Source organism: Scleropages formosus, chromosome 9 (assembly GCF_900964775.1).
Source record: "Scleropages formosus chromosome 9, fSclFor1.1, whole genome shotgun sequence".
Lineage (NCBI taxonomy): Eukaryota > Metazoa > Chordata > Actinopteri > Osteoglossiformes > Osteoglossidae > Scleropages > Scleropages formosus.
In genome coordinates, this window is record NC_041814.1 from 1,365,739 (window position 1) to 1,393,107 (window position 27,369).

General features: G+C 44.6%; 1 protein-coding gene across 1 annotated transcript in view; it reads left to right on the forward strand.

Annotated features, from left to right (window-relative positions):
* LOC114911330 (translation initiation factor IF-2-like) overlaps nt 1-18,500 on the forward strand; it is a 31,200-nt gene extending 12,700 nt beyond the window's left edge. Inside the window, exons 3-4 of the mRNA XM_029255168.1 lie at nt 4,789-4,901; nt 18,003-18,500. Coding sequence (XP_029111001.1) covers nt 4,812-4,901; nt 18,003-18,491 — 579 coding nt within the window. The 5' untranslated portion in view covers nt 4,789-4,811 and the 3' untranslated portion in view covers nt 18,492-18,500. The remainder of the gene's footprint in view (nt 1-4,788; nt 4,902-18,002) is intronic.
* Nucleotides 18,501-27,369: the final 8,869 nt, after the last annotated feature.

Genomic DNA, 27,369 nt, shown 5'->3' on the forward strand with positions numbered 1-27,369 from the left:
GCAATCAGATGCAGAAATTTAATATTTGTTTCTGTGATGACAAATATTGTACAGTAAGCTATAGAACACAATCCATGTGAAAAGAACAAATACTTTATGTAACTCCATTTTGGTGTGATCTGTCCTAATTCATGGCATACATGTCTGTGAGCTAGCAGTACAAGCACAGAGATTTCTGAGGCATAAGAAGGTGCACATGATATACGATTTTTGAAGAGCAATAAGCAAATGGTCTTGCAGTAAGTAGACTGGGTTCCATTGAGATTGAAATGCAATCAGAGACCTGTCTGAGACTAGACAAGACATTTTCCCACATTAATATGTGTCTGGACTGGCCCAGCAGATGGAGTCTGGTCTCAGCACCTGCCATTAGAAGCAAGTCCATTGTCTTGCCCTGTGATTTTTTTTTTGTTCCCATCTAGCATTATTTTATATAGGCAAACTACGTATTGTATTCTTTAACAAGGTTATCTATTTGTAAGCAGTTCGAACGGAATGTAAAAAACAAACAACAGAATTTAAATTCATGTTATGGTCCACAGTTGTACAATTTGTTATTGCTTCTGATCTCCTTGTCCTTTGGAGTCTCCCTGTATTGTGTGTCAACAGTATGTTGACTCCACTCTCCACACACTACATGAGCATTGTATGTGTGTTCACCATGTACAGTACATAGCATGTTGTCATGTGCAGAAGTCCTGAAATGTCCTCAGAGTGAATGCTGCATGCCGAATGGACAAGCCAGTGTGTCTGTCCTGATGTTTTTGTGTCAGTTATCTCGACTGGCTAAAGTGTGTTTCGGCAAGTTTAGAGGGCTTTATAATCATTACTGCGCACCTCTGTTAAAAGCTAGGGGTGTTTGCACATGTAGCATATAACACTTGGTTGGAAGAAATTTAAAGCACCCTAAATGCAGAAGGGTTGGAGTTATATCATGGGTTGGTTAGTGCAAATATATGCTGAAACATTCTTGTTTTTAATACAGTATACAATAGTAGATAAAATGCATGCATTTAAAGTGTTTAAACTGTGTAAATTGCTGAATTTTCATTTTTATAGGTTGAAGTTCATAGTATTTTGGCGAATTTTCCTCAACGCTCAAAGCATCGCTGTACTACTGTATAGTTCCTGTTAATTTCACGGTTACAGTGTGCTGGTTTATTCGTTCACTAGGGCCCGACACTGAACACTGAGAACATGACTTCTTTCTTCCGGAGTGGCCTTCCAGTTCCACATATGTAGCTTTAATGCAAAATCAAAACGCGCAGACATTTCACATGTAACAGACCCACTCATTATTATTATTATAATAATATTATTATTATTATTATTATTATTATTATTATTATTATTGTGTGGTCATTCTTTCTGCAGGGGCACGTATACTTACCAACACCATGTTCAGTTCAGATTGTAGCTGAGAGTTTCTGATTCACACATGTTTTAATGCTGTGCTGTTATTCTGCGACTGCAACAAGAAAATATGCATTAATTTACCTCGGAACTTTGTGAAGTCTGCGTTTGGTATCTTAGCAACCGCTTGACCCACAGAATTGAGGAACAGGAATGAGAGCCTGGTGGTACATGTTTGTGGTACTGTACTGTACTTGGATTTCTGCTCACTACCTGCTGTCGACAGAACAGTATCAGTGTGTTCACTGGAACGAGGTGATCTTTAATATCCATGAGGTGTAAAGTTCTCAGAAGAAGCACAAATGAGGTCGCGGAAAAGGCATCTCGGATCTTACTCGTCTTTGCTTGGCAGAAGATCATGCGCTTCTTTTTGAGCACGCCTTGCTGAAGCAGTACACTTAGCAGAGTAAAGAGTGGTAAAACCAGAGAGTAAACGTGATCTGTCAATAAGAGCTTTAAGTACTTGTAAGAGCGTGTGTTACGCTGTTTTATTTATGGGAACTTGACAGTGTGACTGTGCATAAAGATGAATTACCGGGTAATTTACCCAAATATAAGACAATATTTTCCTACTGTGTCTCGAATTAAACGCATTTTAATACTACCTCTTTTTGTTTGTCCATTTTTTATTCTCGTTAAACGGCTTCTCTTGCACCTGCGTTGCGTTTTAGTGGGAATTTTGCAATGGCAATCCGTGTATTTTACACCAGTGAAATATATTGATGCACGTGCATAAAAGCAACGCGCGCGCGCGCGCACACAAACACACACAATTGTATAACATTGTTCTCCTCTGGCTGAAAAATGGGCGCGAAATATTAATTATTTCAACTAATTTCAGTCGTTTCTTACCCTACCTGAATAGTAAGACGAGGTTAAAAATGAGCAGAACTGTTTTGCAATCAATCAACGTATATTAAATTCAGAATACACGAGTTTAAAAATCAAAGTGTGTACTTTTGGATACGAAGTGTGCGCGTAGAACTCTTTCTTTGTATATTTACTAAGTGTCCAGAGTAGTTTTACATTTTTAAGTGTAAAGTGTCGAATTCTAAAGGAGCGCTTTTTACTGGAGCAACAAAATCTCGTGAGAATCATCCGGCTTTTGTTTGTCCCGAATGCGTGTGTATATATACTGAAAAAATAGGTCTTTTTTATTAATAATGTAAACCTTTTTTAAAACATAAAATTAGAAATAGTTGCAATGGTTAAGATGAACAGGTCTCAGTCACGTCCGTTATTGTGTATGCTTTGGATAACCGTAAAATATTTTTTTAATTCATTCATATTATTATTAGTCCTATTCATTCAAATTTGTTTATAATCTTTCCACGTCTTACTAAAGAAGACCGAACGTACCTGAACATGCATATCTTGCTGTCATGGTTTTTGGATTATTATTATTATTATTATTATTATTATTATTATTATTATTATTGTTGTTGTTTTGGATTTTATTTTTCCACATGAAACGCAGTTTATTCTATTGTTCATCATTAAGCATGAACTTTTAAAATGTGACAGTTCACGCTGTGTTAAGTACAGAACATACTGTCACAATGAAATAGTGGTACATGGTGGTAAATGCCTTGTTGTTGAAGGGAATCTGAAGGCGCAAAACATTTAAGGTATTCTTTGAAACACTACATGTTGACCCAGGTTATGTAGTGATGGAATTCTGATGGACGCTGGACAGCCACATCCTACAAGTGCTGAATTTATTCACCCAGTTAGTTTACTTACAGTATCTGTGTGGGCTGTTCTTCTGTTTCCCTTAAGTGTATAGTTATCCGTTTTCCTAATAATGATAATAATGATAATACTATTGGTCTCACCTGGATTATGCTTTGAATGGGGTAGATGGACAGGTAATTAGTGATTACTGCAACACAGTCCTCTCTTTGGACTTTTTCTGAAATGCATTTTCTGTATATATATTATATACATATATATGTATATGTATATATTCCAAAATGATTCTGTACCTAATATTTACTGTGTACAGTGTTCAGTCCAAGCAAAGAGTGTGTAGTTAGGAATGCATTGAGTGCTACTCTTACGTTGCGTTTCACAATAGACCAGCATTTTGATTATTTGTTTTGCCTACCACTGAACTTTATTATCCATAGTAGTCCAGATTAGATTCTTCTTTAGTGACCAAGTGGTAGATGAACACAGATTATCAGCGTTGGCTCCGGCACGATATCCTTCTTTCGTGGCCGGTTGAGTGAACCTTATCAGTGGAATCGCAGGTGGAGGCCTTGTTAGAGCATGCCTGCACCCAGAGCACTTTTAAACACAGGACCAGTTGATCCAGTACCACCTTAGACCCGTTAGGGGAACGTTGTTTAATTTTAATCATGCAGCCAACACAGCATTTGTTTTCTCCATCAGAAATTCACACGCACACATTATCTGAACAACTTGTCCCATTCGGGGTCGCAGGGAACCAGAGCCTAACCCGGCAACACAGGGCATAAGGCTGGAGGGGGAGGGGACACACCCAGGACAGGACACCAGTCTGTCGCAAGGCACCCCAAGCAGGACTCAAACCCCAGACCCACTGGAGAGCAGGACCATGCCACCGCGCCCCCCCATTAGAAATTCACCTACAAAAAAAAGCTATTCATCTTTGAATACTGGTAATTAACTGATCATTAACGAGAGTGAGCTTTAATTTCATTGAACCAACTTGGTTGTTAGTGAATTTCCACAATTGTGCATTTAATAGATTTCTTTCGATTTTCTTTGCCCCCTCAGCATCCCCTCCTGCAGCTCCTTACACTTCCTTAGCTCTCTCTGTGCAGTGGTGTCCCTTCTTGTAGCTGCCTTTTAGCAGATGAGCAAGTTTCCATCATGTTTTATAGGTGGGGCACCACTGACGGAAGCAGTGCAGCCTTGTACGTTTTTATGTCTTTCTCAATAATTCATTGTGTAAAAATGTTGATCGAAAAATATTAGCAACACTAAAGAAGTCATGCAAGATTGTTTAAACGCTCAAAGTGTCAAATCCAAGGAAAACGGTTTTTGTTATAGCCATTATTCCTGGTTTATTTTGTTGCTTTAAATCGAGGTGTGATATTTAGTGCACGCACAATGTCTGCAAATTTGTTTCTGTTTTTAGCTTCACATGTATTTAAAACCACTTTGGTCCAGCTGGTGCAACTGAAACCCTTCCAAAACAGAAATGATCTTGCTTGGTGTGTGCATCTGTATGTTAGCGAAGGAGTGACGGAAAGAAACGGCTTTAAATGAAATAAACTGCTGTATTAACCTTTTTTGACCTACCACCCGGATGTGTGTGCCTTTCTCCTCGCTGCTGAGGCTGTGGTGGCACTTGTATCTCTGCCCTCAGTTCTCACTCTGCTGTTGCAGGGCACAGCTCACGCTACCCTCGGATGCCACCAGATGTGCGACTGCAGCAGCAGTTCGGACAGAGTGTGCCAGTGATGCTCCCTGGGGACCTGTATCGTGGCTACGGTGCACAGGTGAACACAACTAACGTTTGCAGGAAGTGATGGGAAACATGGAGGTGGTATCATAATTTGGAATGCACACCTTGGTAGCTCAACTGTGAATCGCTCCCAGAGTGTGTGGTGAATGCCACATACACCTCTTCACTCTATAGGGCGCTCTACAGTGTAAATACGAACGCTGTCCGCAAATACTACAGACTATTATTTTTTAGATAACATCTGCCATCATCAGAGAAAAAATGCTGTTATGAAATATAAAATGTGTTGTAATTTTTTTGAGACTGCTTTAAATCATTTGTTACTGGGACTCGGCAAAGGAAATGATTGCCTGGAGACAACTCTGCTAAAAGATAAATCCTCGGCTCCACAGTTTTTTCTACCCCTAGAAGGGACAAAGACCCAAAACAGTTATTAAGGAGAGGTGATGAAAGAGTGGGGTCGGATGGGTTATTCCTATAGCCAGGGGTGGCTGGGCAGCCCGTTCTCTTTTGCCTTAAAACTTGCATTCGGTGCTGTCCTGAGGATTGGCCAGCGCCAGGCTCTGGTTATGAGGAATCCACTTGCACTGTGACCTTGTCATAAGTTCCCTTTCTGCCGAGTCCCTGGACCCAGTGCACGCAGTAAAACCTCTCTGAAAGTTCATTCAAGCCTTACAATTTACAGGGTGTCAGTTTGACAATCAACGATGACAGGTAAGCCAAACATGATTTGACTCTTTAAATGCTACTAGATCGGTACAACTACACTAACAGCGTAATTTCAGGCTGCACTATTTCTCAGAATATTGTAATGGACATGTTTCAATGGACTTCAAGGAAGTAAAATGAATTCAGAAAAATGTTGCTGCATGATGCTTAGTGGGAGCATTTTGGGCTGGAAAAGGCACCGCTCTCCGAATAGCATCAGAAGATGGGTGTGTCTCAAATAGCCTTTAACCTGCAACCTGCCAGGGGAGATCGGTGGCTTTAGTCCGGAGACTGTGCTGTCCACAGCTCGGCACAACAAGGCCGCAGCACTTCCAATTCCTTACTAGTTTATGCTGAAAACACACGGGCTCTGCAATCAATACCAACCCCTGAAGACAAGTCCAAGATAGATTTGGGAGTAAACTCATAAACACCCTACCTTCAGTATCCTAGGCTACTGCTTATTAATACCCTGGCTGGAATTTGACCATCTGCTTTGCATCGAACATCTACTGCTAGATCCTGTTAAGTATCAGCTAAATACATATTACATTGATTTCTGACCAGTAGTGAAGTGGTGCAGTGATGGCATTCTGCAGACTTCACACCGCTTTGCAGTTGATTACCCTGTTGTCAGTCAGGAACCTTTATTGTTTTGTTGCACCAGGTGAGCTATGAGTGCCTTAACTGTGTAAGGACTTAGTTCTTCATAATTGTTCCATGGAGCATACAGTAATGTGGATTAAAAAGCTATTAAGGTACAGTGAAATATAACTGAAAACATTACAGCAAATGAGCAAGGCAAGATGCGTTGAGGGACACGTTGTTAATCACCGTTGTTTTCATCTTAAAACGGAAGATGGTCAACAGAAATGCTTATTGCAATTTTAGTAACCGCACAGCATGCATTTAGCATATTAGCAGCAACACTTGCGCATTTAAAGGATGCTTTTGTCCAATTCCGTTTATAGGGCGCTTATGAATAACAATAAAGTCCATTCTCTCAGAATGACTCCGCTTTTACCAGAATCTCTGAGCTGAAAGGTATCTTTTTTTTTTTAGTGTTGAGTCTCTTATTTACCCCCTCCGCACATACACTGCACACACCACATTGTGTGATCCAGTTAATGGTAAGAAGTTTGTTTCGGAATATAAGGCATAGATACTTGTATTTTTCCAAAATTCATTTTCATTCTGTCAGCCCAGCCTTTAAGATGCCTTGCCAAGGTCTCATTTTCACTGTTGTAATGTAAAGGGGTTGCTAGGGTGACTTCTCTGATCGCCAGCCCAATTCCCCCACTCATTTATCCAACTGCACATATGTAACCAATAAGTACCATCACTGCCGTCACACATTTCGCCCACAAGCACACTCCATCCTTAGTCCACTCTACTCCAACTTCCTTCAAGTCAGATTTAAAGGTTACCTCTTTTCTATGGTTTTCTGAGGTGTGGGGGCATTCTACTTTTTCACCAAATTAATTTTACTGGCAAATGTCCAGTTAGTGACATGGCCTATGAAACATACAAAGAACCCTTTTTGTCAACACAAAAAACATCTCACTCATTTTCCCTATTCTGTTTTATGCTTCATGTGCAACTTTTCAGGATTTGTTTGTATTTTTCTCTTGTCTCCTTAAAGTCATGCAGATGGGTCTGATTGTCCTTTACATTATATAGTTTCAGAGAGGTGTTCACCAAAAACCAAGAAGAAACTTGTGCTAACTGCTAAGCGTGCATGCTGAAATCAATGGACTTTCCGTTCTCTTTAAGCTGCTCTGCACACTTGCACCATCTTGTGCACCATGCAAATGGGTTCAGAAAATGGTACAGGGCAACCGGACTGAGTTAAACTTACTGGTAGGAAAAAAGTGAGGAGAAAGACAGAAAAGTGAAGCCTATCTGCGGCGAGGACTTCCTTTATCAGGGGGGAAGAAAAGCTTTTCTTCAAGGCCAAATCCATTCAGTGACATCGGCCCAGTTCTAAATCAGCATGGCCCGGAGGAAGAATTGCATTGAAAATCAGAAACGGAACATCAGACGAGCTTTTCAACCCTGTGGCTATACACCACACTCTTCAGCCACCTCTCAACCCCGCTCAGCTTCACGCCTGTTTCAGCTCGATAGAGCTGCTGGTTTCATATAAGTAGTCAATATCAGATCTCCAAAGTAGATGGATCGATGAGGGTTTTTTTGAGTTTTGGAGTCAGATATGCAGAGTGCAAAGGTGGATTTTTTTTTGCCGGATAGACCAGTATCGTGTTAACATGAATTAATTCAGTGAGTAGGCTGCATATGTCAGATGATACTGTTGATCATAAATAAATATATAAACATGACAAGTGTGTATTCTACTCGTTCTGAAATAGTTTGGATCACCTACAGTATTTATCAAAGTGGCAACCTCCTTATTCCAGTTGTGGATTACATAACAAATGACTGTGTTTCCCTATAAAGATCGGTATACAGAAATCAGCACGCATCCAAGAAAAAGTATGTCTTTAAAGATAAAATTCCAATGAATGAAATCTTACATAAGCCAGTGTTATTCCTGGAACCAGAGGCAGGTCGCGGTCTCATCTCATGTTGCTGATCCACATTTTTTCCTGTGCATGTAGATCAGGAAAGAAAACCTCACTGCAATTCTACAGCTGATACCAGTGCAGTCACAGTGCAGCAGGTTGACGATAGGGAATCCTGGAGCACTCCCCAGCACTGATGATTTTCACTGTGTGCCTTGCTTAAGTATTCAGTTTTTCAAAGATTGCACAATAATTGAAACACTGAATTCGTCCCTGAGTATACTTTCAAATAGTCTGTCATTATAAAAATGCCTTAATGCCCAAATTCAAGCACAAAATAACACGTAACACTTCCGTTACATTTTTGAGGTTCCATTAAACACCATCATTCAGGAGATTATCTGTATATTTTGTTAAAGATATCTGGTACTGGTGTCCATGGTATTGTCAGTACAAATTAGAGTTAGAAACCTTAACATTTTTCTTTGTTCGGTACCTAAAAAAAGAAGATATTAGTTCTTATAAGGGGTTATAAATGGAGCATTTTCCTTTGCTTTGGCCGTGCTTTGAACATTGAGCTGCGTGTGCTGTTATGAACAGTGCTGGAAGTTCTGTAAAAAACAAATAGTGAAAAGGAATCTTACACACGTAAAAAGACTGATACTTGGCTAAATAATTCTAGCTAATCCGGAGTATGTGCAGATATCCATGCTTGCCAAACTTTGCATTTGCTGGAAAGCCTGTGACCTGCCCAGATTTTCCCAAGCCCCACAGATTTGTATGCATAAACTGATCTGCACGGCTGTTCTTATAAGTTGATTTAAATTATGCCCCCTGCATTATACGGCTTGATAGGAAATAAATCTCTTTAAATGAATTCAGTGAATAGGGAGGAGGTGAGGGGAGGGCTTGTGGGGGACCATGAGGGGAATACTAGCGTATGTTAACATAAATTAAAGTCCGTCTGCAGTGAGGTTGGGTGGTAAGCTTTTCTCTTTTTTAAATGACAGCCAGAGACAGAAAAGTGTCTGATTGATAGCAACGGGAGGGAATGTGGAAAACAAGTTGCTGGAATAACTGCAGGTTCTAGAGAGCAGAGACAGAAAAGTGAACACCTGTGCGTGCGGTCATGGGTCCGGTAGCTCAAGTCCCCGGTAAGGTACATTTTGCGGGAAAGCTGCAGGCTTTACAAGTCGAACAGGCCGCTGTTATTTCTATGTAAACTAGATGTTGAATGGTATGGTGTATTTTTGAAGGCAGAAGGAGGGAAGCCCAGTGAAAGGCGGCAGGCTGTTGACTGAATGGGATGGGATGGGAGGAGGCGAGGGGAGGGGGAGGGTGGGGGTGTCCGGTACTCCATTGGTTCAATGCAACGGCCAGAGCAGCTGTGAAAAGGGGTCTCAGCTTTTTCCCACGCCCAGTGCGACGTGAAACAGCGGTTCAGCCGGCCAGGGTCAAATCACATTTCTAATATATACACGGGGCCTGTGTACTTATACAATGCATACACACAGCTCATTTGTTTAATATGTGCACACAGACAGACACACACTCGCATGCACACACAAAAGGAGTGAGAGGTGGGGAGAGGGGCAGTGCACCCCGACACTAATTTTGACTGCATTGGAACCATTGTTTAGGGCTCCGGACGAACGGCCTTGGGTCCTACAAATTAACGAGCTGTCTCCGCGAGCTGCTTCTGCCGGGCCCGACACCGAGACACCTGTCGTTCTGGCAACGCAGACTGGTCCTAGCCCTCACAAACTGGTGTGAAACCCATCATAAATACTTAGAGGAAAAAAATAACACTTTTGGTCTCTTTGTCTTGTTTTTATTTTTCATTTCCATTTTGGGAAATCTTTGGTGTGTCTTTTGAACGGAGTTATTAGTTAGACACAAAATACATCAAAGGGCATCATTCACATGTCTTGCTTTTTTTTTTAGTTGGTATGTTTTATTACAGATTCCCATGTTTTTTTTTTTTTTTCTTTTTTTTTGACGATGCGAAATTGTGGTCTTGTAGTTTTTTTTTTTTTTTCTCCTTTTTCCACGTTTGTCCGAAAGGCATGATTTTGTCGCATGGCTTGATGAGTTTAAGAAAGGCCTCAGCACACACTTTGCCATCATTCACAGCCTGTGTCACATGTAAATGTAAGCTGTGTAAATTCTTTGCACCGGCATCTGCTCCTTTGCCAGCTGCCTTGCATTGTGTTAAAGTAGTCTCCTCAGCACGGCTGTGATGTCATCCTGTTTGTCAGGCGCTTAGCGGGACCTTGGCCGTCAAAAGGAGTGGTCTGTGGAGAGCGGGGCAGACAGAGCCCCAGTTGATGTGTAAAAGACTAGCTGGTTTAAACAAGGAAAGTGGGGGGTAGGGGGTGGCGTTGTTGCTGGTGGACAACATAGCAACTTTTCAGGAATGTCTTCCAGCTTGACTTTCAATTAGATCCGTGATCCATGTCCAAACAATAAAGGAGAGTTGGTCTTCAGCAGTTTGCTGGGGTTTTGATTCAGCAAGAGAACTGTGCAGCTTTTATGGGACAGACATTTTTAATAAAGGCAGGAAAAGAGGACTGGAGTGGCAGGGCTGGGCTCCATGACGATAGCTTAAGGAAAGACTTAAGTGCAGGGAAAAAATATTCTACATCATCCCGAAGTGATGCAGAGAGCTTTATGAAAGGTGGGGAAATCTAGTGCGGAAAAATACTTGAACTTTTAATGCCAAGGCAGAGATGGGACAACGGAGCACATCTCCTTTCCCAAATGTAGGACTTTTTCTTTCATGTCTTTCTTTGAGTGCGTTCCCATCCGTTGATTTAAGGTCATGATCACCAGGCAGTTTAAGACCAAGCAACGTCACAAAGATGGTATAATGATCACCATGTAAACTTAACATTTTCAGCATCTGCAACATCCAAGGGTATCGCAGCACATGGACTGACCATCACACGTCTGTCTCTTCAGCAGCCTCGGCAGCATGTGTGTGGTCGGCCCAAACCCACCCATGTCTCTGTTTACTCTGCATCACCAAGCCCCTTCTCATCACCCACTCTGCTTTCCCATTGAAAAGGTGTGTAAAGGAGGGAGGGAACAGAAAGACAGACTCTCTTAGTTAACCAGATATGGTGGATGCATTGTGCAAACCACAGAGTGCAATATGGAGAGTGTGTGGTCTGCTATTTTGGTGTTGTCCTGGGGGGGTTCTCTTGTTCGGAGTTCACTGTCTATTGCCCTGCAGTGACAAGCGTGGTAGCAACAAGGATTAAATTTACTAGCACCCTCAGTCCATCTGGGTTATACCCACTACCCACAGCTGAAATAACTGACATCCTATTAGTAACTATTAGTAGGCCTTGAGTTTACTCACAATATTTAAATGACCATCTGTATGCCCTGAGTAATCTGAACTCAGATCTGTCATTTTGCTACACAGCTATTTATGTACGTCTGTTTTTTATATACATATTGACAAAAGACATCTTATCAGCTTCGCCTTTTCCTTCATCCAATTAATGAAAGGATAGCAGACAGAACAGGGGTTAAGAAACTGACCTTGTGATCATGTTCTAGCAGGGGTGTAGTATTGTATCCCTGAGCACATTACATGATTTTGTATGTTTCATAGTGTGTTCTGTAAAATTGTTATTCTGATAAATTGTTTAAAAAAAATAATAAGTTATCTATGGATAATACGTTGTAAGCGACCGAGTTACTTAAGTCAGTCGCTTCCAACCATTTGTTCAAGTTCTCCTAGTGGTGTGGGGGGTCTTAGAAAAACCATCACTTTTCATTGCTCTACCTGGAGGGGGTTTCTTTCATGAAGTCAGATAACACCCTCTGACCCTCCCCCGCACACACACACTCTTTTTAAAAGAGTTCCTTAACCTGATAAATAAAGGGGGGTTGCGGGGTGAAGGAGAAGTTGTGCGCTGTACTGTGCTGTCTGCAGTGGCCACCCCCACCCCAGCTCCAACTCAGGATCAATAATCGTTCTGGAGCACCTCAGCGTTTGAGTCTTGCTTCTGCCGCCGGCCCTTCAACCTCCCACAGCCCCTCACATCTCAAATCCACCCCCCTTCTACCATGGTGCTGGGTTACTGTGAATTGATGCCAATGCGTGCACGCACAAACACACACACACACACACACACACACACACACACACACACACTAGCGTGTGCGTGGGGCCCCCTCCTTCACAATGGAATCTGACATGTTCCATCGACAGGAACTTGTTCTCCTTTTGTTGAAGTTTCGTCAGGCGACCCGCGCTTTATAAGTGTGTCTCAAGTGTGTCTTTGCATGCGCTCCTGATGGAATGAGCGAGGTACGGGGCCCGTTTGTCTACCGGGACCAGGAATACCCCGTTCACCCACATTCACACCCACCCCAGCTCCTCTTCTCGCACCTGTCACTACCTGTCTTTTCATTCACACTTCCTGTGCGCCCTTTCTCCTGCCAGTCTTCCGCAGAACTCATTCTCCAAGCACCTCCCTCATTTCAATTCCTTACAAAGGCACCATTTTTTTCTTCCACCTTTTTTCATTTCTCCTCAAACGTTTTCTCTCGTCCTTCATCAAATATTTCCCTCCCTACTTTCCCCTGACCCTCCTCTCTCTCCTGCCTTGGATGACCTCCCCCCGACCTTTTTCCCACCCTTTGCACGACCCGGCGTCTCCTCTCAGCTCTCCCTTCACTGGGCTTTAATTGAGTCGGTGAGCGTTTGACCGCCTCCCTCATTCCCCCAAACTCTGTGCCCCTCCCTCACAGGAGGGGTACATTGTCTGCCCCGTCCCGCCGATGTAATCCTCTCGGCAGGACAATAGCCAGCCCCCGGACCACTGAGGTGCATTAGCCCACCAATTGGGGAATGACTATACCTAACCCTTTCAGCAGAGAACACCTCCTAACCAAGCCCTGCACGAGGGCATACATGCCAGTTTCATAGCATGTTTATTTATAAATTCAGCCTCCCCTGGTGCCTGTTGGGACTAAAGGCTCGAGACTTTGATCATTTGAAGGGCCGCACTTATGTAAAGCAATCCTTTACTTATCACTAACGCTGCATTAAAATACACAGCCATCGGAAATGGCCTCGAATTCTCTTTACAACTCATAAAGTACTTGCCAGATTAAATTTTCTATTTTCTCACTCTTAAGTGCAGTCAGGGCTGAGAAATTCTAGTACAGTTTGCAACTCACACCAGATGGGTCATCCAAATATTTGTTCTTGCTGTAGCTCCAGGTTTTCGTAGACATTTACACGGAAACGTGATAGCTCCATTTTACATCCATATCGAGGAGTACCACTGTTATATTGCTGTAATTTATTATTGGAACTGTTTATAGACTCTGGGTGTTTTTTACCTCCTGAAGCAAAATGACTTAACCGGTGGCATCGGGCACATAATTTGTTTAAGGGGAAGCTGATGACTATTTTGGGATTTTCGGAGTTCCTAATCTATTATAAACAGCAAAAACTGTTATTAGACTAGTACATTACTCACAAAATATGAGATTTAGTTTATGCCCTAGTTAACTAATCCTGAAGTATTTCACAATTTACTGTTTACATTTATGCGAGCATACAAAACAATAGGGCTAAAGCTGAAATCAGCTTGTCATAATAGGTCAGTGTCACAAAATAACAGAAGAAATAAAAAAGTACAGAAGCACAACCAATAACATGAAAAACTATATTTGCTTATTTAGGTGATACTTTTTTCCAAAACAACTTACAATTCTTCACCCATTTATGCAGCTGGGTACCTTGTTTTTTACTGGAGCAATTCAAGGTAAGTAGCTGGCTCAAGGGTTCCATAGCAGCAGATGGGACTTGAGCCTTTTAAACATGGATAAATTGTCAACTAGGTGCTTATTAAGTTAAATGCAGTCACAGTGACACTAAGAAAAATTTGATTTTAACAAAGAAGGGGTGAACTTTACAATTTGTGCCTACAGTCTTACTTGATATCTTGGGACTATGGGAAGGGAAGTGGAACAGCTGGAGTAAACCCACGTGAACATGTAATCTCGACACTACTGACCTGGATTCAAACCTATGTCTAAACGCACGGCTCAGGAACTGTAAACTACCAGTGCCACAGACTGCTGCCCACTGTAACCAGGCAGCGTGTCCATAAATACTGTGAGCCGTAGAGTTGAAGGAGCGTTGGAGAAAGTTTGCAATATCGCCTAACACAACCACTGTGGGAACCAGGCTGAGAGATGGGTGGAAGTGCCATCGAGTGAAAGCCAATGCATAGTGGCTACTGGTGGGGTTTCCAGTCTAAGGGAGGAACGGGAGCAGTTGGACAGTGTCTTTTCCCGCACATACAAATACAGGGAGAAGCATACAAACTTGGACACCCTGAGCTGGGCTTAAACCTCAAAGCCCAGCAAACAGTACAGGAGCTGAGGCAGCAGCTTTACCAGCTGTGCCCACGTGTCTCATGAATGGGGCATGGGGAGGAGAAAGGGAACGACATATACGTTGTGTATTTAGCACCAGAAAAATAAGAGAACTAATTAGACACATCTAAGAAAGACCGTACTGTCTTGCCCTGATTTATCTATTCTGAAAAATTGAGGGGACGCAGCACTGAGACTTGTCAGTATTGCTCTTACACAGAACAAACTTCATTAAACCATTCTTATATTATTGTGAAACGGGTCAACATAAATGCTGAAAGATTTTGGAAGGACTATACAAGTAAGCATGAGCCAAAAAATGTCCATGAAAGTCCTTATTTTATGATGTGAATAGTTTAAAAAAAAAAAATGTGAAGCCAAGGGTTTTTGTTTTCTGAAAGCATGCAGGCACGATGGTTCAGCCTACATCATACATATTACCTATAATGATTGAAGGGACAAAAGGGCTCCATATTATGGTAAAAATGCTACATGGTGTCGTCTGATGAAAACAGTGACTCTGCGACACCTTTGATAGCTGACTGCGTGTATATTGATGCAGAGCACTGAACCCAAGCGTGCTTGCCACAGTGCCACAGACTCCTGGTATCCTTTCCATGTCAGCGATGCACACAAGCGGCAGCATCCTCCCCCTTGCAGCCTTGTTCTGCCTCCGCCCTGCGCTCTCTCTTTCGGCTGCAGTAAGATCAGGGAGACTCCCTCCTAACGAGAGAGCGGGGAACATCTCTGCTGGCCTGGCGTCAGTCACAGAAAGGAAAGCAGAGGAGAGGAGGCGGCGTTGCCATGGGAACAGATGGTCAGCGTTAACCGGAGGGAAAACAAACAAAGTGCTGTTCGCGGGAGCGTGCCGTGTGCAGCATGCCCACCCAGCATTGGGGCAGATCCCAAGGGCAAGTGAAACGTGACGAAGGGGCATCCGGAGGAAGGCAACTTTCTCCCTCCGCTTCACATGACTTCACTTTTTAGCACGCAGTTATTCCTTTGTGAGGTGCATAAGGTGTGCCGAGTATTAAGGGATGATGATGTGCTTTGTACATTTGGTGCAGATCCTTTTCTAAGCGTGTGCTTCTTAAATGTGCGGTACTTTGTGGTGCCTTTTTTGTTCGGGAAGAAGTTTTCAATTAATGTACTGTACTTCATATGGGGATAACTGGACACAGATCTGTCAGTTGTCCAGATGCTGTACGTTTCAAGGACTTCTTATATTTTAACAAGTTATTCATACCATCATTTTCTTTTGATGTGTAGGCTTCTGATTTTTTTTAATTATTGTATTAATATATATTTGATGTATTACTGCAAAGGCTCTTAAATTTCATATTTCATTTGTGTAGAAGGGAAATATCAGCAGTTGTGGTGTGGATAACGTTGCATTTGTTTTTACCGCTACCCTTGATTTAAAATGCTTCATTGTGTGGTTTTAACTAGTAAAATGTAATTGGAAAATGTGACATATAAGACACTTTTGTTAAATGACTCGTGTAGTGTTGTAGTCTGAAGAGCGCAGCACGTTGGTTGTCTCTCTGCCAACCCTATTCTGAAAGTCTCCATGTTGACATACAGCGTAGAAGAGGCAGTGGTGTCAATGAGTGATGTGCTGAGTGCTGACCGTGGGGCTGCCCATGTATCTCACCCCCGTTCCTTCATTGCGATCACCTGCCCACGCCCCTTTCCTCCTGTCTGAATGCCCATACACGGTCATATACATACAGACACACACACACACACACACACACACACACATATACTTATGATGCACTCTCCCCAGCCTCTCCTTTCCTCCATTCCCTACCGTTTCCGTCTCCTGCTCACCCGAGGTGAATCGTAAAGTGCGTCTCGCAGTAGTTGGACGTCAGCTCTGCCTGATCACTAACCAAGCAGCAACAGCAGCAGCTTCGTGCTAACACACACACATACAAACTCTCTCTCTCTCTCTCTCTCTCTCTCTCTCTCATAGTCTTTTCACTCTCATTCTACTAGGGTGGGGCATAAGAAATACACTGACTGCAGTCAGCATTGCCATAACCAAAACCCCCACCTCCTCAATAAAAAGAAACCACTATATTGCCACCCCCCTGCAAAAAAGGAATCACTAGTCCATTCACCTCACCCCACACCCGTTGCCCTCTTTTGCAGCCCTTCAGTTCTGCACTTGGCTGCTTCAATAATATTTATAGCATTATCTTTTTTTTCCCTCTTTACTCCCTTCTCTTTTTTTTACGCAAGTCCAATGCCATGGGGTAACCCCCCCAACCCCCTTCCCTAGTCCCTTCTGTCAGCACTGACAGATAGACAAACGCGCCGTTCTCTCTTTCTTTGCCTTTCACCTCTCAAGCCTCTCTCCGTCCATCCCGCCGGCCCTGCACAATACAGCCGCTTTGTGCCGCCGTGGGGGAAACGCAGCCCTGAACTAACAATATCACCAGGGCCTTCTGAATGCCGGGGAGGCCCCATTGTGTCCTGTCGGAGGGGAGTTAACACCCATGTCTGGGCCCGATGAATGGTATTATTGTGTCTGAGACGTCCACTTCACCCCCCATGTTCCCTCCCAGTCCCCCGCCTCCCTCATACCCTCTTGCCCTGCCAGCGTGGGCCCCTCTTCAGCCTTCCTTGGCCCCAAGCCTGAACGCTGAACACGGACCGCAGTTCTCACATACGACTCCCTCGGTCCCAATGTGGAGGTGTGCGAGGTGGACCCGTTGAATGGAGATGGGTTCAGCGAGGGTCTTTCACCGCTGCAGGGACACAATAAGATGGAGGGGAGCCCACGACAGAATGTCCTCATCGTCGTTTCCATAATAACAGAAAGACCTCAGATCATACAACAGGGAGTTGTGTTTAGTTTTTAACAGTCCAAGACGGACGTGTAGAAGGAGCAAGTTGTCAGCCCTGTAATGCTTTCTTGATTTTTCTCTATTAACAGAATAAACCGTTTGGGCACCGTTTCAGACTCCACCTATTCTGAACATAATGTGGGGAAATCATTGTCTTCCTCAGTATGTTGAAAAACAATTTTGTGCCACTCATTCTGTCAGTCGGTGGCAAGAAAAAGCATGCCGAGAGAAATTCTCCACAGGTATTTCACTCTAATTGCAGCAGGAGTTGTGGGGGGTGGGTGTTCTGGGAGGCAAACGCAGCGAGCCTTTCCGATGCGCCGGCGATTGGCCTAATTTGGAAATGGCCGAAACTCACCGTTAGCGGCTCATCTGCAGGAACCATCGTAGTAATAGATGGGAATGGACCCAGCAGGCCGCCTCTAGCAGCCCTAAGCACTTCACTCAAAACTCTCTCACTTCTTCTGTTTGTGAGGTTAGAAAGTTCACGTTACCAACTGTTAAACCATTCCCAGTATTCAGCTTTTGCATCTCTCCGATCAAAGAGGTGGATAGCTATTTGCATAGCACTCGGAACAGGCGGAAAAACCGAGAGTTAAGCTGACCTTATTTTTTTCTCCTCTTTGCTTGTTTGTTCACCAGGAGGAGGCACGGAGAAGAGTGGGAGTGAGAAAAGGACGGAGCACGGCTGAGAGACCGGACTCGGAGCGGGCGAGCACAGCTGTCGATGGCCACGGGCTCTCCTCCTCTCCTCCGCCAGCCCCTCTCCCTATCTCCAGGCCTTCTGGGAGCAGGGCCGGGGCCAAGCAGGGAGCTGCGGAGTGGGCTGCCACGGCGGGCGGCTATCCCCGCCGGCTACGTGCGCCTCGGCATTGGGCGGCAGGAGAAATCGATACGGAAGGAGGGAGGCTGCTGGAGGTCGCTCAGCACGGCCCCCGGCCTGGGGAGCCTGAGGGGTGGTGGGGGGGTTCCGAGCCCACCGCTCCCTCTGCCTCCCCCACGCCATCCCCGGTTCCAACCAGCGCACAACAGGACGGGGCTCAACCCTGCGCCGCTTTATGCGTGTGGTACTGCCGCGGGGCCTTCCCAGACCCGCAGTGCCTGATAAAAAGTTTGCCAGACAATAAATAAAAAAGAACAGCAAAGGTCTGCTGCTACTTTTCTCCCGATTACGTGTTCCCCAACTGCATGAATGAGACCGCCACCGTGAGCGTCCTGATGTGGAAGCCAACGGCATACAGCAAATGCCTCCTATGAAATGAACCAGCATAAAATGACTTTATAAACGCATTTGCCCTCTCGAATGAAACTACGTAGGATTCTCCGGCATATATATAATGTATATAATATATTCCCTTTTCTCTTTGCTTTCCTCTTCAGTGCTTATCAGTCCATATGAGCAATGTAACTGATCCTGGATGGCCAAATCCCTCATAACCTAGGGGATTTCGAATGCCATGATGTGGGGATTGTCGAAAGCAAACTCAGAACGAAAATATATGCAACATTATTTATATAATTTTTGCAGAAATTCCAGTCATGTCTATATATGTGTGTGCGTCTCTGTGTGTGTGTGTGTGTGTGTGTGTGTGTGTGTGTGTGTGTGCCTGGAATGTCCACAAAAGGGAAAAAGGAAGAAATGGACTGTACGAACTCCCCTCCGGTTCCATCTTCAACGATAAGGAAGCAAGAAGAAGCCTTGTTGAAGTGGCCTTCCTGATAAGTGTTCTGTAACTGCCTGACCCTGCGTGACGCTCTCATTTTTAAACTTTGCCGAACACGAAAACAAAACGAAGATCTACAGTACGCTTTCCATTTGAGGTAAACTCCCGCAGTGCGCCGGACTACGGTTAGATCAGCGGAGGACTCGCATGACGATGCTGCTCCCTGGACCGGATGCTGAGTGAAACAACTGCAGCTGTCCTCAGTGACTCCGATTTAACAGTGGCAAGCCGGTAAGACTTTCTCCTAGCAAGAGGATCTTCATCCAGGAATACATGGTAAGGCCACACACACCGACCATATTAGCAGCATCAAAAATTATTATTATTATTATTATTATTATTATTATTATTGCTTATTGTTGTTGTTTACTTTTTTTTTTAAATTATTGCTATTGCTCCAGTACTTGGACAATTTTGTATTTATTTAAACAAATCTATTTCTCTTGCTCAATTCGTGTTCAAGTACATTGTCCCAATACTACGAGTCACGTGTTACACCTAGAACTGACATAATGAGCTTCTGCTTAGAAGTCTGTTCCATCACTGTCCCGTGCAACGCCCCAGCTGTTAGCCATGCGTCCAACAGATCTTCCTCACTCAAGGATCATAAAGGCCCAAAGTTTCAGATCCTACCGACAGCATTTGCTGAAATGTGCCGATCGTTCCCGATTGTTCATAATAGCGGGCCTGTCGAGCGCTTAATATTCACAGCTTTTTTTCTGTGAAGGGAAAAAAAGAACTTCCGTGGCGACATCTGAGAAAGGCACCTTGTTCCATGTTGCATTTTTACTCCTGTATGACGTGCGTGTGTGTGTGTGTGTGTGTGTGTGTGTGTGTGTGTGTGTGTGTGTGTGTGTGTGTGTGTGTGTTGACACAGTGGTTTAGCGAATCGTTCCCAGTAGAGCAGCCGGTGTCACACCCAGTCGCTGGCACGGGGAGGCGGGTGCCACGCCACTCCTCCGACGGGCACAGCCGCTGACAAAATGTCCGCCGCGCTCTGCCTGCTCTCTCCCAGCCCAAGATGGCGGCTACTTGGAGCGTCCACCATCTGCTTGGCCATTAACAATATGTAAATGTCAGCTAATTCCATTTGCATAACCTCGATTTGGTTCGCGCGTACTGCCCCCTTTAATGGCGCTGCGAGAAAACACAGCTCCGAGGTCTGTCTGAGAGAGCATTTGGGAGCGCGGTGCTGTGTGAGGTAATAACAGGCCTCTGTTCTGCATCCTTTGTTTCTCTTTTCTTTATGCCCCTTTCATGTTATCCCCGCAAGTGTCGCACGGCTGCTAATGTGGCTGAAGACGTGGGGCCTGTTATCCCATAGTGTACCGTACGCCGTCTGCGACCGTCTGAATTATACATCCTCCTATATGCAAATCCGGCACTGTAAAGTGGCGTGCCACAGACCGCGGACAGACAGCATTTAATGACCTCATTATTATGCCCCTACGCTCCCCGCTATAGGGGCACCGTGCCGTGGGACACGACAGCGTCCGCCCTTCACACAGCACCCAGCATGCAACGTCGAGCTCCTTCAGACAATGTGGGCAACACTTCAAATCCGCGTTAAAGGGCCTCGATTTCGCAATTAAGAGCAACGTGGCTAATGCGGGAAAATGGCTTTTCTTGGTTTTGTTTTCGGGGCCCGGCCGGCGGAGCCCGAGCACCGTCCCGCGTTCGGTCCTTTTGTACGTTCGCTGCGGACGAAACGCATGCTTGAAGAGCGCGGGGTTTCGCACGGGCTGCTTGCTTGTTCGGTGAGCCTGTGTCCTGGCTGGACGGTAGTCTATCGGTGTTCGCACAGAGCTGTACTCTCTTTCTGCTGGTTTTAACACAGTATTAACAGAGCTGTACAACAGAGTAGCTGGTCGCCATGGGAGGACCATGACGGGGATCTGAGACCCATGTAATTGTATCACCTTTTCCTGAGCTCTCATGTGTCAGAACAATTTAATCACTCTGGCAGACACGGCGTGGCATTTATGTATTCCCGCAAAATGGGGCGATCCCGTGTAGCCGGTGTGCAGTGCCCAGGTATGAGATGAGTGTGAAATACGTTTGACAATCATGAACGACTCGATAGCGAGCGACCGTGGAGCAGATGGACAAAGGAGCCATGCGGGGACGTCGCCTAATTCCCTGTCTGCTTACTGCTACGAAGCATCCAAAGCCATTATTTTACATCACAACAGAGCCCATCAAATTAAGTTATGGCGTACGATACCGCTTAGTATAATTCTAATTTCCAATAAACATTTTTATCATGTTCGTATCTCCTGAGATGATTTGTCATGATTCACAAATTTGCGGAGCTCTAAAAAAAAGGATCGGCTGAAGCCGTGTCTGCATTCAGAGAGGGCGGGGAGGCTGTGAAATGACACCGCAAATGACGTGCGTGATATTCTAGCGGTGGTAAGGATTCGCCGTTCTTCTCCATTACAAAGAGGGCTGCTTCGTGCCTCCTTTTTAATTCACAATCTAGCGTTTTTAATTGAAGCGAAATCCCACACAGTTGGGCGTGGAAGGCTTCAGCTGCGTTAAGGCGAAGCAGAGCCGTACAGTGCCTTTTGATAGACAAAATGGCGCTCATGCCTATCATGTTGTAGTGTGTAGAGGAAGGGCTTCAGGAAAGAAGCAGGGGGTTGGGGGGGAATGGGAGCTTTGGGGTTGCGTTCGAGGGGGAATATATTTGTCCGTGGCAGGGGGTGGAGGGGCTGTCTTGCCTGAGACAGTGCACATATAAAGGGGAAACCAAGGGCTGAGTGGTGTGTCTGGGTCAACCGGTGTGTGCTTGGGCTTTCAATTTGCATATTCAGAGCAGCTGGGGAGTCCATATGTTTCAGACGCACCAGACAGAATTATATGCAGCCATAACCGTAGCCCCTCCCAACTCCACAGACACATTTCCATCCCCTTCGCAAAAGCACACGCATACACATGCGCACTTGCATCCCACTGTAAACCAGCCCCCTTTTAGGAGCCAAAGAATATTTTCACAATTGCTCTGGAAGCACACACCCCTCACACACGCCTTTGGGGAAGGAACCCCTTTATTTTAATCGTTACGGGAGCCGTGCGCGTACGTAAGGCAGCGCAATTATTAAAAAAAATCCCCCCGTGAAGCGAGGACAGAGGATCGGTACAGTAAATCCTCGGAGGGTGTGTTTTAGGGGCGGGCGAGTGCATTTCACCCCTTAGGTGCCAAAGGCGAAGGGACCCACAGCGGTCAGGGAGAGTGGCACACAGCCCCTGAACCGCAGCCACCACAGTCAGCACAGTCACCACTGAGGGAATGGCGTGTGTGACACGGAGCAGGTCCAGCCTTCGTTTGTGCCTGCCTGGGCGTGCTCCTCCAGCAAGCCAGTGAGGAGGCGGCCTGGGAATCAAATGAAGTGCCAAGTTTCCCTCAACGAGTCCTTTTTTATTAAAGGAGTTTAATGTAATTGGGACATGGCTCTAGAATGATCTCCGCTTTGACGATGCCGATAGAATCGGTCGGCCAGCTGCGGAGAGCTGCCTTTCGCTCGTTGTTATTAACGCTTATGTACAGTATCTAGATTTCAAAATATCTCTATACAAGTATGAGTTTGATGGAGGTTTGGTAACAGTACAATAGAGTTGTACGTGTAGCTCACTATCAATCACTTGAAAAACAACCTAGAAAGTAAAAACCTTCAATATATGGGTATTTGGCAGAATGTATGCAGCGATACCTGTCGTAATATTTTATTGAGCTGTTACATTTTCATTATGTCAAAGATGTGTTTGTTATTACGTTTGCATAGCGAGCTTTTCGATGTCACACTCAAAAAGTGCTTTGTTTTATCTCAGGATTTTACATAAATTCTAGTAAATCATGATGACAGTGAACTGGTATGTGTACACAAAGGACAAAGAGCTAAATGCAGTGTCTTATTCGTGATCACAAAGTTATGTCCACCGCTTGATACGGTGCATTTGGTTTTGTGTACAGTAAGAAACATTGCATTCGTGTACCATTCTGCCTTTCATAAAGGCTGGTGCACTCTAAGCCCCCCGCTTTCAGTTGCATAGGTATTGATTGAAAGGGGTCCGCTCACCAATGTAATATTTACCGAAAGCGTCTACAGCTCTCGCTCAAGTCTTACATTTCTATTTAGTGTTTGTTGTTTCATTATTTGCTTTGTATAAATTTAGCTGGTTTGTGGTGTGTTTTAAAGTTATAATGAAAGACAGTGCTTTATTCCTTTAATTTAAACATTAGCATGGATAATTAAACAACAGATAATTACATAATCGAAGCATCGTGTTTTTATTAAATATTTATTATATTATAAATGTGTACATTTGACAGGGCCGGGGTTGGTTTATTGTAACGTTGGCACTGGACAGGGAGCAATAATATTTTAAAACAGGTCTTTTAGGAAAGCAATCACATGCACATGTCAAATACGCAATCTACATCCTACCCTCAATAGCACATTATACAGTTCTATAATTTTAGACGCAAGTTAATATTAATTCAGTAAAGTCAACGCAACTTTTCAAAACATGGAACGCTCTTACACATAAAGAACCTGTGGTATGTTGCGGAGGCTATACGGAGTCTATACTGTGTGTGTGTGTGTGTGTATGGAAGCTATTTCAGTCAGAAAACTGGACTAAATTCATATTTGGACATGTTCACTCAAAATCGGAGAGAAGACAGTTTCACTCCGCCTTTCGGTGCAGTTACTTTATCTTTTCTCAAGTCCCAGACCGAACTCCTGTACTCGTAGATTATGAGGCAATAAAGCTAGAATCTGTGTGAAGGAGAGGGATGAAAAGGTTGGACAGATGAATGGCAGAGACATTTAATTAATATGTTTAAATTTATTTGAGGGTGTTGGATGTCTGTGACATGGACTGGTTTGTGAGCGCACTGCTCCGAGGGTTTTACAAACGTTCACGCAGGGGCACCACTGACAGACCCAGGACTGCAGAACGCCGCACGCCGAACACGCTGGAGGCCGGTGGCCAAGCCAGGCTGAAAATCAGCTGTATCTGCTACCGGAAAAAAGAGGAGGATATTGTTGCGATGGCAGAGCATCGGGCAAATGGAGAGTGCGAGGCTGAAAAAGGCTGTGCTGCCAGCGGCTTTTGCCCTATCTACAGACCTGAGCTGTACACTAAGCCGTGGACGGCGGTTGGAGCTGGACTGCCAGACAACAGCGGTGCCTCACAATGGGCCGCATAAACGTTGCGGCGTTACGGAGTTGCGCTGGCGCTCGAGGGGTTATGGGGCCGAGCGTGGGAAGATCTGACGTTTCGCACGTGCGCGAGTGTGTGAGAGTGTGAGAGTGTGTGTGTGTGCGCACGCACGCACGCGCGCCATCCCGTCAGGCACTGACTAGACAGCCCGGCTGCGCTGAATGCCTGAGCAGCAGGTGAAGACGGACCTCAGAAGTCAAGGTCAGGAAGGGGCTTCATCCGTTATGCAGTTCGGACGTTCGGGGCGGGACGTAAATGTGTTTGATTACTTAATGAGCCTGCGACACTGCTGTGTGCGCACTCATCTACTGTAGAGTGCTTCCGATATGCCGAACTGCAGGGTCCTAACCTGCCTATTTATGTCATTTATACAATGTCCCCCATTTAACTGCCCCTCCTCCTCCAAGCAGGGTATTTTTCTCTGTACTGCTTTGTACCTGCGAAGCTCCCACACACACTGCCCCTGAAGGTGTGAATCTGTTTCATACGGGTGTCATTTTATGCTGTTAACAGTCTAATTTTAGGTAGCTCTTGGGCCTGCTTGTGTCACTTGCTCGCTCACACACCTTCTTTTGAGACAAATTTATCCTTCTGCACATTAAAAAAAGTTAAATAAGTATCTGTCTGTGTTCACTAAAAACGGTCCATTGACAGCTTTGTAAAACTTTATGATTCAGCACGCATGCATAATCGCAGCTGGTAATTAAGCTCAAGTTATCTGGAAAAGGGGGCATAGTGTCGCAGCGGGTAAAGCTGGAACGTCGGAGTCGATGAGCGTGGGTTTGAATCCAGTTCAGGACAAGTGGTTGACACCTGCAGGCATGAATGGAAGTAGGTAGTAGTGAAGCAATTTTGTTCCCTCCTTCACCTAGAACACCACGTAAGTGGTTACTATGAGTCAGATTTAACTTGATGGCACTTCCATCAATCCGTGTCTCGAAAAGTCTGAAAATGAACCTCGGCTTAAGGAAGACCTGAGCGTACAGATCCCCCAAAGACCACCTCTGACTGTAGAACGGGGACGATGCTCTCCCACTGGGGTCCCCTGGGTTGTACCTTGTAGGGCTATTGGTGGATCTCCAAAATTTTAATGAATGTAGCAAATATGTGCATCCTCAGCCCCCCCCCCCAAAACCAACTGAAGCTAGACAACTTTAAATCAGAGGGCAGCGTATATGAAAACTATGTGTTCAGTATTTTAAAAGGAAGGCATTTTGATTCTTTGTGTATTTTGCTGATTCCGTTTGCCCGTGCTTCCATGGGGGTCATATTAATGCGCCAGTCTGTACTCCCAGATCTCTCTGTTCTCTCACTGCATAGCTTTTAAAAGTAGCCCAGCAGCGCTGAGAGAAAACAAAACCGCTGCCAATATCAAAATGCACAATAATGATATCTTTACATATCAAACACTACTACCAGTATAATGACACCGAGCTTGGTGTAGCCTATAAAATAGTCTGACATCTCGGATTTAAATTCTGTGTCTCATTACTTTTACAAAAGACCTTAACGTTTAAGAATTTTTACATTTTTAAAAATATTCTTCAGATGATAGATTATAATGGTAGCAAAACAATTAAGCAGTTGGATTTATCTGAATCTTTAAAGTTAAATTCTTTACTAGTATTATGAAAGTAAGTTAACAAGGCACATAAACTAAATCGACCAGTTATGACCGTAATGAAGATGGGGGAAAGAAAAATGTTCCAGTCCTGTATTACATAACAGGTAAAAAAAAATTCAAACCAGCACTATCACAAGCGATACGGAGAAGAATTATCCGGTAACAAATTGGATCTGTGTTGCGATGAGTTGCTGAGTGAGCTGCGAGGATCACTTGGTTCCTGTACCATGTTGTGATGAATGGGATTTCTGGTTATGTCTCTTTCTCCTGCACTGTAACCAAAGGTTCATATATCTGCATGGAGTCCTACTTCCTTTGATGACACCACTTAGCGTCTTAGCCGACAGCTGTAATTAAACTGACCTCGAGAGCTACCTCATCCTTTATACCTTTCCTTTATGTAGTTTATATTTGGCCACAGGGAAAGTGGCTGAAAGAGTCACCAGCTCAGCACCCCTGAAAGGCCTTTGATACGTTTTGTGCGCTTATCACTACTGGTTTGTCTCAACCGGTGACTGTGAGCTGCATCGGATCCCCGAAATTTGAACCGGAGCCATTTATTAAACAGTTCGCTGTATTGTTTTACTGAATATACATGTGGTCTGTGCGTCGCCTCCAGACATAACCCACGCGAATGGTTGACTTGCAGATCACCGCAGCTCAGCTTCCCTACGCCTGTTTGAGGGAGTTTAGGAAAGGTAGCCTGTTTGAAAGTAAAAATAGCTGTCAGGAGACTTGTTCTGTTATACCAGGCTCACAGACTCGATGATTTTCAAATCACCGCAGCAGCAGCGGTCTCTAAACGGCACTAGCTATAAATATATATGCATCATGCATGTAAACACTCTTATCCCTTTAAGAGGAGTTGGACTTCTACCTCATGAGATGTTTTCCTGGAGAAAGGAAGTGACTGAATAGGCAACGAGGACACCGTCCCACACTCTGGTGGATTCCATTATACATCCCAGCTCATGCTTCATTACGCCAGCTGAAAGGGACCCCCCACCCCCCACTACCTCAATAGACCTGTCTATGGCCTGCGGGGGCCCCCACCTCCCGATCACTCCCATGCCTAATCGTCTCAACTTGTGCTCAAATCAAGCTTAGTAACGGCACTTTTGTTCACCCACCCCCCTCACACTCCCATCACTCCACCCACCCCCCCACCACAGTCGGCCCAGCCTCGCTTCACCCTCATTCTCTCACCCAGCTCATCCAACCACCCACCCACTGCTTAAATCCCTATCAGCATGTCAACAAAATGTCTGCTCAGCTGGGGCTGACACACAATCGCTTCTGGGGTTTAACCTTCTCCCTGCCAAACTCCGTCCTTCCCCTCCTCCCAGCCAGCTCCTCCTTTTCGAACTCCTGGTCTCTGGGCTTCGGCTTTCATCAGCTGCCGCCGTTAGTTCTGCGCAAACATTTGTTGGGA